The sequence below is a fragment of the Leptopilina heterotoma genome, unplaced genomic scaffold (genome assembly GCF_015476425.1).
Source record: "Leptopilina heterotoma isolate Lh14 unplaced genomic scaffold, ASM1547642v1 Lhet_92, whole genome shotgun sequence".
NCBI classification, from domain to species: Eukaryota; Metazoa; Arthropoda; class Insecta; order Hymenoptera; family Figitidae; genus Leptopilina; species Leptopilina heterotoma.
The window spans coordinates 2,606,944-2,620,951 of NW_025111199.1; the positions used below are offsets into that span (position 1 = coordinate 2,606,944).

At 26.2% G+C, this 14,008-nt stretch overlaps 1 protein-coding gene across 2 annotated transcripts in view; it reads left to right on the forward strand.

The window, feature by feature from the left end:
- LOC122511980 (ankyrin-1-like) overlaps positions 1–5,576 on the forward strand; it is a 42,736-nt gene extending 37,160 nt beyond the window's left edge. For both annotated transcript variants that reach the window (XM_043627580.1, XM_043627581.1), the window contains one exon: positions 3,408–5,576. In XM_043627580.1, the coding sequence (XP_043483515.1) occupies positions 3,457–5,520 (2,064 nt within the window). In that variant the 5' untranslated portion in view covers positions 3,408–3,456 and the 3' untranslated portion in view covers positions 5,521–5,576. The remainder of the gene's footprint in view (positions 1–3,407) is intronic.
- The last annotated feature ends 8,432 nt before the right edge of the window (positions 5,577–14,008 follow it).

Genomic DNA, 14,008 nt, shown 5'->3' on the forward strand with positions numbered 1-14,008 from the left:
AGTCATCCTCCATATTGGATCCGCCATTTTGGATTTTGAAAAATCATCATCATATTCGTAATCAGCGACCTTGACAACCCCCGAGTAACAAATTTCAGGTAAATTGGATCAATTTTTAAAAAAGTCATCCGCCATTTTGAATTTTAATAAACTGACATCATATTTGTAATCAGCGACCCCGAAAACCCCCGAGTAATAGATTTCAGGCGAATTTAGACATTTTTAAAATAAAAATGCATTGTATTGTCCATGGCAAAGATTTTGAAAAATTTGCTAAAAGTGTTGTTTTTAAAAATTTATAACATTTTTATAATTCATTGAATTTAAAAACAGAAACGTGCGTCGCATTCTGCATAGCGTTGTCTTTTTAGAAATCATTTTATTTTTAATTTTCAGCCATTTTTGACTTTTTTACATCAATTTTTATCATGGCAAAGATTGTCAGTTTTCCGGCAGTCAGAGCAAAGTCCGAAATGGCAAAGATCTTTGCCATCGGCAGTCAAGGGGTTAAAAATACAGTAAAAAAATTTTGAAAAATATTTTTTATAAAATTTTGAAAAGTTTATGAAAAAACAAACAATTTTCATATAAGAAAGTTTAAAATTGATCCACATTTGTAGAAGTTATGAGCATTCAAAACATTTTTTTTCAAAACGTAAGTTTTGAAAAATTCGTATCTTGTAAACGGCTGGGTAAAAAAATTTGAAATAAAATCATGAAGCTCTTTTTCAACTAGTATTAAAAGATAAAAAAGGTTTGATCCAAATAAAAAATGTGAATTTTGACGATATTTTGGTTTGGCGTGGAATGTCTCTTATTGTATACCCAGTAAAAATAAAGAATTAGCCGTAAGCGAACATAATTTGTGTCCGGTAAAAAGGCTTGCATTAGAAAGTATTGAAAAAATTGAATTCTTTTTTATTCCTTTTTTGTCCTGAGTTTTGAATTCCTAAAAAGAGTATATGTGACGCGCTCCCAAGAAAGCTACCTAAGAAACAACCCAGTAAACAAAAACTAATTGAAATAAATTAAAAAGAATTCACAAAGAGTTTCAGTGAATTCCGCTTTGTGACAAATACGAATTGGAGCTATGTTGCAATTTTCATGAATTCGTCAAACTGTATTGAACTTCCAAACATTCTATTCTTACTAATTCAATGGACAATTTTTGGGACCTTTAATTTTTTTAATTCGCCAGCACGCATTCAATGCATGCCTTGGTCATTTCTTACGAATTCGAATTCGTTCCCACAACTTTAGGCAAATTGAATCAAATTTAATCGAATATACAAAGAGCTAGAATGAATCCCGCTTTCTACAAAAAATCTTAATGCATTTCAATCCGTTTGAATCAGTTTTTTTTACTGAGAATCGAATTATAAGTTGGGTTCGTGTTAGATTTATCTTCATTAAAGATTTATTTTTAATTATTTGAATTTGAAACCAATATTCATTGAATATTTTGAATATAATAATAATCTCTTTCTGTATTTTTACTAAAAAAATTTAAAACATAACCTCAAATTTTTTGCTTCTGAGATACCTTTCTTCGGTGCGTGACTTCTATTGAACTTACTTTATTTCATACTCAAGAGTAAGAATTCAAGTTGCGAAAAATTAATTGTGGAAAATATTAAAGTATTTCTTCTTTAAAGAAGATTGACTTTGTTGCTCTAATTGATTAGTTTTTCTTTCTTGAGTTTTTTTATTAAATATACACACTAACATAATTCATAATAAAATTACACTGCTTTAAAATTTTCGTCTTCCTATTGATGATCAAATAATTTTTAATACCTCCTGCTTTCTATTCAAGCCTTCTTACCGGGTGGTGACTTAAGCCGTATATCGCGTGAAAACCGTATTGGTGGGTTAGGCCAATTCTATTTTCTTATCGTGAATCTTGCGCCCTCCTAGATCTTTGGAACTAACTTTTTTTGATCTGATTTGGCATTCTAATCGAAAAGATATCGAAATCGTTCTAAAGTTTGAAAATGCCGATTACGAACAGGAAATATGAATTTTGTTAAAATGTGAGTAAAATAAAATTTGACAGGCAGACTGCATACTATTGATGTATGGGTTATTTTCAAATACCTGTCATTTTTGCATGTCTCCAAAGCTAAATAACTACTAAAATTATTTTTTTGCCAGTTACTTCATGAACCACTTAATGTAAATCTGTTCTTGAAGATACTTTAAATTTCGTTCATTAACTAATAATTATTATTATAGTTTAAATTTAGAAGATAGGGTAAAATTGTCATGACCGTGGCATACTTTTTTGAAATTTTGTTTCGAAATTGTTACTTGATCAAATATTGAGACTATCTTTTGAGAACTTTGTAGGCCAAATCTAACTAGATGTTTTGCATATAAAAGTATTATTATTATAATGATATTCTGCGTATACGAACATGTTTTTCATGTCCCCAACTGTTAACTACTTTGTACCTACACATGTTAACGAAAGCGTGATTTTATTACTCAATTTTATTTTTAATTTACTTCTATTGGCATTATTATGAAGCGCGGATATTGAAAAGAAAATATTTATTTTATTATTTATTTATGTGTCCTAACTGTGGTATACTTGTCAGGTCCGTGGTATATCACTTTTACGATTTTCATCGTAACTTTAAAAATATTCATAATCTTGTAGTTTCCTTTTGAACATATACTTCAATAACAAAAATATACTGAAATATGTAATGAAAGCGAGTATAAGTATACAATTTTCTAACTTTTTTCTAAAAAGATTAATTTTTATTTTTTTCACATTTTAACAAAATCCATATTTCTGTTTGTAATCGACATTTTTATACTTTACAACTCAGTCTTTCCCTGTGATATTGAAAGTTACCTCTACTAAGACATCCCTAAAATATCGATGGTGGATATTTGTTTTTTAAATTACTATTTTCTTCTAATACCTATAAAGGAAGAAAATAAAACAATAAGGAGAATCTAAAGAAATAAAATTAAAATTTTAAATATAATACATTTGTTTGACTTAATTGGTATCGATATACTGCTTTAATATAACTTCGTTTTCAATTTAGTTATATTGCTTAAGATTTTTTTGCTCATTCTGAAAATATTTAAATAATTTATTCTCTTGACAAAAAATGCCACATCCCACATATATCCGTAAAGCATTCTAAAAATATCCTGAAATATCACCCAGAAATTCTCAGGATATAAAAAGTTCAATATCTTATTAAATATTTGCTGGAATATTCATAAGATATTCCTGAGTTATCCCAGGTATCTATAAATCTAAGTGTGACGTAATTTGGATATCCATAGAATATCTTGTGAATTTTTTGAAACTTTTAGTGCTTTATAAATTATATAGATATAACATTTAAAATGCAGTTAGAAATATTCTTTAATGTTTTTTACAGAAATCATTAAAGGCACAACATTCAAACGGCAAGAGACAAAAAAACAATAATGGAAAATACGTCAGTTCCTCTTAACATCCTTTCCGAAATTGTCATGGAGAGTTTCAAGGAAGCAATGAGGCAGAATAATCAGTGTCTCGTTAATGAGTTGCTGTTACAAGGAAGCGTTCACCAAAGCGATAAATTCGGCAACACATTTTTACACGCTGCGGTAACAGAAGGCTCATTAGACACCGTAGAAATTTTGTGTAACTTAGGGGCAGATATTTATGCTTTCAACAAAGAGAAGAAAACTCCATTGTTTTATGCCATTAAGAGTTCGGTAGATATAGTTAAAATATTATTAAATAATAGGGAAATTAGCGATTGGAGTTTACTGCGTCAGGCTATCATTTTTGGATCTGAAGAAGTAGTTAGATTTTTTGTAAATAATTTGCCATTATATATTAATAAAAATTTTCAAACAGAGTTAATATTTAATAGAAACTTAAGACTTTTTAAAAATGTTAAATATGATAAAATTGACGATATCATAAAACTACTTCTTCAGCTTCAAAAATACGTCAATCGTGAATATTTAGATTATCCGTTGTTAATTTTTTTCGCCGCAAAAGTAGACAACAAACATATTTTACAATTAGTTTTAGAAGACTGTGAGAAATATTTAGAAGAAAGTACAGGCTACACTAAACCGTTAATTGAGAGTAATGTGGAAAGAGATGAAACACAGTATCGATTTCTTCCCTTTGAATTAAATTTTCAAGGTACATTTTGCGAAACAGCACTTCATTACGCAGTGAGTCTTCAACTGCCTGAAGTTGTGCTGTTTCTCTTACAAGAAGGAGCGGATCCCAATTGCAAAACTCGTAGTGGTTTAACACCTCTTCATTACGCATCATATTTTGGAAACGAGAACATTTGCAGTATTCTGTTAAACTTTGGAGCGCATGTCAATCCGAATTCATGTCAGACCAATTTTGGACTGATTTCACATTCGGATTGTACAAGCAATCCATTGCATTTAGTTTGCGGTGAGTGGACCACGCGAGAAGTTTTAAATTTGTCTTGGAATTCTTTCTGTAAGGAATTGCATGATCCAAATTTCGTTCCGACACCTGTTTTTGATAGAAAGATATTAAAGCTATTACTGAGTTATGGAGCAAATCCTAAAATTTCAGGACATAATGGTTTTAATCCTTTCTTTGAAGTGTGCAGAACAGGTCGTTGGAAAGAAATGAAGATTTTTTTGGAATTCCTTACAGACTTTTGTGCTTATGATACAGAAGAGAATACAGCTCTTCATCTCGCAGCGATTGATGGTGCCTTTAAAACAGTAGATCTTCTACTGGCAAGAGGCATTGACGTCAATGTAAGGAATTATTTGGGTTATACTCCTCTTATGTATTACATAACAAATGTGAAAAATCCATGTTCCAAAATGATAGAACTTTTCGCATACCATGGTGCAAATTTAAATAACAGAAGTAATGAAGGGTGGACGGTTTTGCAAATGGCTGCTTCCTTTAACAATCCTAAAGCTGTGCTAACCTTATTGGAATTAGGAGACAATGAATTATGGAATTTGTCTCCTGATTCCCATACTCAAGGTTTAGTTTCAAGCTCGTGGTCAACTGGTGGAAAGGGATTAGAAGTTCTTCTGTCTTTCATCTCTTTAAGAGAGAATAACATCGGAAATTATATTAAATGTTTTATAAAACCGTGCCATTTCAATAAAGCTTCTACATATTTTGAAAAGTCAAAACTAGAACAGGAAGAATTAAGAAAAGCGATAGTAGTGCACAGAAGAAAATTTTCATATTACAATATTTTAACGTGGAATTTTTCAACATTAGTACGTGTTATTAAAATTGCAAAATTAAGAAATGAATTGACTTATAATACAGATATAAGTTCTAATTTCCCATGTTATGCACTTTTAATAAATCGTAGATTGTCAAGAATTAAATTATTAGAAGCTTCTGTTGATAAAACTATCGATTTTTTTATGAATTTCGGCGAAAAAAAGCTACCGTGTCTAGTTGTTGAGAAGATTCTTAGTTATCTTTCTTGTAGAGATTTTCAGGTGTTTGGAAATATTCTATCTGAAATTTAATTATTATGAACTCAAAAAATAGAAACATTAGATTTTCGTTTTAATTTCTAGTTACCATTCACAGTACTCAAATTCGCATCAATATTAACATTTTCTTAACAGTTACTTTAATAAGAAAATGTCAATACTGCTGCAACTTTTAGTACTGTGTGGGCTTTATATTTTATTGTAATTTATACAATTTATGTTTTATTATCAAATTATTTATTGTGAAATATGTTTGTTGTTATTTTAATGTAAATAATGTATATAGTGTATATATTTAAATAGTATAAATATAATTAATGTGTACATGTGAATGTTGTGTGTATGTATGTATATTTATGTCATGACTTGTTTATTTAAAAAAATATCTTAATTTAAAAAATTAAAGATGTGATTCTAAATTCTTATATTTGTTAAACTTTACCTCAAAATATAAAACTTTTTATTTACACAAGATAATGATATCTTACATTAAAAGTTTAATAAAGGGTATTAAAAACGTATTTTGTTTTTTTATATTTTCACAAATTATCCTAAACTTACAATAATGTTATAATATATTTTGTTTTCATAGCATTAAATTTTTTTGTATATTCAATAAAACCATATTTTTAAGTAACTTAAATATTTTTCTAAAATAAAATCTTCAAAAATACAGATACTTAAAATTGAGAAAGTAAAATATTCTTAAAATGCTGCGAAACAAATATTTTCTTAAAATACATAACTTAACATTTTTTTAACGAAATATAATCTTAGAAAATTGGTAAATTAAGGAAACAGGAAAATCTACATGGATTTAAAAATGTAAGTATATAATTTAATATTACATTCTTTTATATTTATATTTACTTGTTTCAATTAGAAATTTATTACGAATCTTTCTTTGTAACAATTTTACTATTTTTTCTTGCTTATTATACTAAGACTAATACTTATTCATGAAATATAATATTCAAGAATTCATTTATTGACAACTTTAAAAATATTAATTGATTAAAATTTTTGATTGTAAGAAAAAAATGATTTTCAAGTTTTACTATATTTATGAATGTCAAAATTGTTTGTTCGAAGTCATAAAATATAATTATTTCAATTAATTAAATTATAGTTATACATTATAGTTTATTACATAGGGGAGACTAGGTGCGGTTGTTACGCTGTGCAGTTGTTACAAATGGAATATTTCAGAAACAGTTACAGTTATAGAGATGGGGTTCCAAAGAGAAAAATGTTTAGTTTTTATGTACGAACTCACTGCAATATGTTTAAAAATTATATCAATATTCAATTTTACGAAATTTCTATTATTCGTAAATTCTTCAATTAAATATATATTAGAAAATAAAAACTTCAAATAATATAAAAAAGAAAATTCAATTAAACTTTTTCAAAAAAATTAATTTCAAAATTCAATTATTTCTAAACATTCATGCTGTATATTCAATTGTAACCTAAAATTTTAACAGAAATCCATTTTTAAATCAATTTTTATTTATAAAAATATTCTACTAGAATTTAATTATTTAAATACCAAAAAACAATTTATTGAATAATTGCATGTTTCTTAAAATTAAATTCTCATAAAGAATTTTATTAATAAATTTTTAAATAATTGAATTCTTTTGACGAATTTTAATTAAATTTTCACTAGAAAAAAGTTGGTGTGATTTTTGTTGCGTGTTAAATTAACCAATGTTAAACGACATAGAATGTGGCGCCACCTGTAACGGTTAAATTTTTTGCGTGTTATTTTAACACCAAATTCGGTGTTAAAATAACACTTTTTATTTTCTGTGTTTAAGAATAATTACATTTTTTCGAGAAATTCGATTAAAAATAATAGAAATTCTGCAATGAGTTGTAGATGCCTATTAAAAATCATTGAATTGAGGAAAATTTTTATAAAAAATTGAAATTTTGACAAGAATTTTATTAAAATTTTCGAAAATAATTAAATTTCGGAGAAGAATTTTATTATTTTTAAAGATAATTGAAATTTTGACAATAATTTTATTAAAAGTTTTGAAAACAATTTTGCGAAGAATTCTATAATTTGAAAAGATAATAATTACAATTTTCACGAGAACTTTTAAAAAAAATAATAATTCTACAGAATTGTTAGTTGAAAAGAACGAAGAATTCAGATTTTCCAAGATTTTAACTTGAAACCATTTCAAAATTCAATGTTTTCTAAAAATTCATGCTCCAATGCTATTAATATTCAATTATTATCTATAATTTAAAAAAAAAATAATTTTCAAATCAGTTTTGATTTGAAAATTCTACGAGAATTCAATTATTTAAATACAAAAATAAATAATTGATTGAATAATTGATTGCTTCTTAAAAATAAATTCTCATAAAGAATTTTATTAACTAATTTTTAAATAATTGAATTCTTTTGATGAATGTTAATAAAATTTTTATGAATAATTACATTTTTCGAGAAATTTGATTTAAAATAATTGAAATTTTGTTATGAGTTTTATTATTAGTGAAAATAATTGAATTATGGCTAAGAAATTTATATAAAATTTGTAAATAATTGAATTTCTGGGAAATTTTTATTATTTTGTGAAAATAATTAAAGGTTTGTGTAGAATTTTATTAAATTTTTTTTTAGATAATTGAATTCTTTTGGAAAATTTTATTAGAATAGTAGATATCTATTAAAAATCATTGAATTGAGAAAAATTTTTATAAAACATTGAAATTGTGACAAGAATTTAATTGAAATTTTTGAATTTCGGAGAAGAATTTAATTATCTCTAAAGATAATTGAAATTTTGACGAGAATTTTTAAAAATTTTTGAACATAATTGAATTTTTGCAAAAAAAATTTATTACTTTTGAAAATAATTGAATTTCTACAATCATTTGTAATTTCTCTAAAATTATTCAAATTATATCGTATAATTTACGGACTTTACGGACCTTTTTTAATCAAATTACGGACTTTACTGACCTTTTTTTCAAAAAAACGGACTTTTACGGACTGCAAGCAAAGTTACGGACTTTTACACTCTAAATCTGAATCAGTGAAAATTTCACTGATTTCAATTCAGTGACCCAGTTTTCTTTGATGAATCAGTGGAATTTCACTGACAATCAGTGGTTTTTACTGATTCTCAGTGAAATTCCACTGATGAATTAAAGAAAACTGGGCCACTGAATTGAAATCAGTGAAATTTTCACTGATTCAGATTTAGAGTGTACGGGATTTACGGACCTAGTTCGAGTCCTGTATCTGCTATTATGTTAAAAGTATTATTTAAATATTTAATAAATTTTTGCTCAAATGTCATTTGACCGCTTTGTAATTTTTTGCAAATATTTGCAAAAAATAACATTAAGCGAAATAAAAAACAGAAAATTCGTAAAAATTAAAATTCGCAAAATGACTGGGTCAGACCAGCTTAACTGTGTTAAAAAAATTTCAATGATTTTCTAAAATATTAAAACTTTTATGAAACTCTGTAGTTCACAACAAAACAATGAAACACTTTTAATCGTTTTTTGAAATTTTTGTTATTTTTTGCATTAACAAAATATTACAAACTTTAAAAAAAATTAATAACTCAAAAGTCGTTTACCATAAATTAATAAAACTTACACTGATTACACAAAATTGTTCACTCTTTTAAAAGAAAATATTTGCATGATTGTAAATTTAAAAATTCCCTATTTTTAATAACAATTTTATAAACAATTTGAATTATTTATGTGTTCTCTACCCCTCCAAATGCAATGAAACTCATAGGAAGTATACTCAGTAGTCTCTTCTTGAAGCTCCTAATAAAAAATTTTGGTATTTTCAATTTGGAATGTACCTAACGAATTTTTTATTAAAAACGCGCGTCCACTCCACAATGGGAAAAATTTGATTGTCGTGGAAAATTAAGTCTAGAAGTTACAAATATTATTTGTTTTTAATAAATTTTTTTTAAATGAAAGTTTATAAAATTGTGCACCAATCAGATTAAATCTGATATCTTAACTTTAAAAAATATTATTGCTACGCATTTGTTAACTAATATTTTGGAATTTTTTTTCTCTTTTGTTCATATATATTGTTAAATAAAAAAAATTTGTTAACAGTTTTCAAAATTCTACCGCCACAGATCGGTGCGCAATTTTACAAACTTTCATTTAAAAAAAAATTATTAAAAACAAATAATATTTGTAACCTCTAGACTGAATTTTCCACAATAATCAACTTTTTCCCACTATGGAGTTTGCGCGTGTTTTTAATAAAAAAAATTCGTTATGTACATTGGGAGCGTTCACAAATGATGTCACGTTTTGGGGGGAGGGGGGGGGGGGTCTCTACTAAACGTGACACAATGTTTTTTTACATGTGAAATTGCATGAAATTGCGAAAATTTTTTAACACAATTGAGCTGGTCTGACCTTACTATTGGCAAAATTACAAATAGCAACAGTAACAAATTCATAAAAATATCAATTCCAGAAATGCAAATTCGCAAAAATAAAATTTGCAAAACAACAATTAGCAGAAATAATGATTCACAACAAAGCAGTTTCGCAAAAAATAACAATTAGCAAAAGTATTTACCAATTTGTAAAACTGTCAATTGCGAAGAATGCAAGTTTGCAAAAATAACAAATTTGCAAAATAACAGTTTACTAAAATAAATATTTGTAAAAATGTAAATTTGCAATTATAATTTTTTGCAAAAATAACAATTGGCGAAGATGACAATTTTATGAATTCCAATTCGCGATTAATCAAACTCTTTTTTAAACTTTAAATTCCAAATAGAATGCATCCCCGATTCAAATTAAACCAAGATGACATTAATTCTTCACTGAGCTATATAAATTTGGAGTTGGAAATTCCAAACTCAAGAAGCTTGTTGATTTTTAATTTGACATGACAAGTGAAATTTCATGTGGAAGGAATTTAATAGGTGTTTCATCAAAACTCATAGATAGAAAGTTATAAGACGTTTCAGATAATAGGATTTGGTAGAAAATGTATCTAAATCATTCATAGAGAAATATTGGATTTTCATGTTGAAAGAATTTGATAGGTATTCAATCAAAACTCATGGATGGAAAACTATAAAATATCTAGGGTCATAGGATTTGATAGAATTTGTATCCAAATCTTTGATAGAGAAATATAGTATTTTCATGCTGAAAGAATTTGATAGGTATTCAATCAAAACTCATGGATAGAAAATTATAAGATTTTTCGACTCATAGAATTTGACAGAATTCGTATCCAAACTCGTGATAGTAAAATATTGAATTTTAGTATATTATTAACTTTGATAGATAATACGTACATCAAAACTTATGATAGGAATGGATTTAATTTTCTACTTTGGATAGAAGTGGATTGGATTTTCAATATTTGATTAAATTGGATTCGAATTTCAAGGATTGAAGGAAGAAAATTCTATCAAATCCTATCCACTTTAATAATTTTTTTAAACAGGACAGGACAGGACAGGACAGAAGCTTATAAGTCCGAAAATAGACCCTACGTTACAACTGCTAAAACCTAACATAAGACCTATATTTTAGGCTGAAAGTAGGGCTTTAATTTTGACTCGGGTCTGTTTTCATAAATATTATACATCAATAAAAATTAAAGTAAAAATTACTTTTAAAAAAGTAATTTTTTAAAAGCGAATTAATATAGTGAAACTTTTTCTTAATTTGATAGGAAAATTCCCGGTTCGGCATATTCTCAGCTTTTTCCAGTTTGGTAGATACCCTGTTAAATGTATTAGTAGAAACAGAAAACTGTCGAAGACGGGTACGACAGCTAGTAATGTAATCTATATTTATATTAACTTAAGAAAGAGTATTTTCATAAAATAAGTAAATTTTTATAGCCATTTGTAGATTTATTTATGGATAAAATCAAGTAAATTTAAATTTGACAAAAAAAAGATAAACCGTGAAAAAAAACAAAGCAGGAAAGTTAAACAAAAATAGACACCATGTTAACTTTTGTCTTTACATTGCATAATATGCTTGTATTGTATCACAGGTGACTTACAATTCTTGACATCCTACAATATCATTTTAATCAAAAAAATTTCCATTTTCAATATTTCTGAAGTTCTTGCAAATATTTGATTAATTTGATAAATAATTCTGCATTACATTATTTTGACATCAAAATATTAATCAGAGACTCCCAAAATACTACTGAATTAAACTTCATAGTAATTAGTATCGATATTTTGATACTGAAAATATTTTTATATTTAGGGGAGAGTAGGCTACATTGAACCAGCGTCAACAGTGAACCATTTAAATTTTCTGAGAAATGACTGAGTGAAATTTTTTCTTATTTGATATATAAGTTAGTTTTACTGAAACAAACTATGTCAAAAAATTTCGGGCACGTAGGTTTATTATTTATAAAGAAAAACTAAAAAACAGTTTTTCACGTACAAAACAAAAAATTTGGTGGAATTATAATGACGTTTTTTTATTGAAATAGGAAGTTTTAAAAATTAGTAAACTTGTGATTTATTTCGCTTTGGGTGTCAACTTCAATATTCCGATGTGATAAAGAATTTTAAGTCTTACATAAATTTATTATAAACAATTTTTGTTGTGAATGTCATGCGAATACAGTGAGTGCGGCATCATTGAACCACCCGAAAAAGCAAAGAATTTTCAATTTTAAGAGTGGTATAGTTGTCTGCTCTACTAATTAGTAAGAAAAATACTGGAAGACATGCTTTCATCACAATTGTGAACGAGATAAACTCAAACTGTCACTTTACCTACACTCAGAAAAAAATTTGTTCGAAACAACCAAATTTTGGTTGAATCAACCAAATAAATGCATTGCTATACAGTCAACCAAACGTTTGTTTGATTCAACCAAAAAATTTCTTCCAATACGTTTATTTGTATTAACCAAATGCTTATTACACTTAACCAAAAAAATTTATTAAATATAACTAAAAAATTTGTTTATTTCAAGAGAAAAGATTTGTTTGATTCAAATAAATAGTTTTAGTAAACGTATTTGGTTCATTTAAATAAATATTTTTGTTTATTTAATTTTGTTATTTATTTTCCTCTAATAATATTTGAATTTCCTAATTTAATATTTTCTAGTACATATTATTGGTTAATTTATAATTTATTATATAATTATTGATATTTTAAAATTATAGATATAATAAATTATAAATTAACCAATAATATGTATACTAGAAAATATTAAATTAGGAAACTCAAACATTATTACAGGAAAATAAATAACAATTAAGTAAAATATTATATATGTATTTCTTCATATAAACAAAATTACTTAATTATAAAAAAACATTTGAAATATTACATTAAACATATTATAATTATTATGATTTTTATACGTGCACTCAGAAAAAAGTTTATTCGAAACAACAAACTGAAAACTTCACAAAACCTTTTTGTAAATATTCTTCTCACTGGTACAAATTAAATATGCAGTAAGTCAATGAACACAATGTATTTAATATTTATTTAACCGACACTTATAATTTTTTTTCTTTGATTTACCGATTTAACAAATAAATTTGACGCGAACGCGGACTGTAGACAAGTGAGATCGCCATTTTTAAATTCACACATGTACTTTTTGAGACAAGCAAATATTTTTGTTTGACTCAAATAAAATGATTTGGTTGAATCAAACAAATTTGTGTGTTGTGTCGATCAAACTGTATTTAACTAAACAATATTCTCTATTCAAAACCCAAATTTGGTTAAATGAAACAAACAACTTCAAATAAAAAATTTCTTTCCAATAACCAAACAAATTTTACGTATTTATAAAAATAAACCAAATTTTTATTTAAATCAACAAAATTGTTTTATCGTGACAAATAAAATAGGTTAATTAAACAGTTTGGTTAAGTGAAATAAACTTTTTCTCTGAGTGTACCTAACCTGACATTAAAATATATTAATCTCCTATATTAACAAATAATAACTCTTTAACAACAATTTTCTATTTTTTTTTTGAGTGAAAAATAAGATTTTTTACAATGTGTAAGTGGAAATATTATTTTTCAAGTAGGGGAGAGTAGGCTACATTGAACCAGCGTTAACAGTGAACCACTTCAGTTTTCTAAGAAATGACTGAGTGCAATTTTTTCTTATTCAATATATAAGTTAGTATATAAGTTAGTATTACCAAAGCAGACTATGTCCAAAAATTTCCGGCACGTAGGTTTATTATTTGCAAAGAAAAACTAAAAAAACTGTTTTTCACGTACAAAACAAAAAATTTTGTGGAAATATAATGATGTTTTTTATTAAAAAAGGAAGTTTTAAACATTAGTAAAGTTGTGATTTAGTTCGCTTAGTGTGTCAACTTCAATAATCCGATGTGATACAGAATTTTAAGTCTTACATAAATTTATTATAAACAATTTTTGTTGTGAATGTCATGTGAATACAGTGAGTGCGGCATCATTGAACCACCCAAAAAAGCAAAGAATTTTCAATTTTAAGAGTG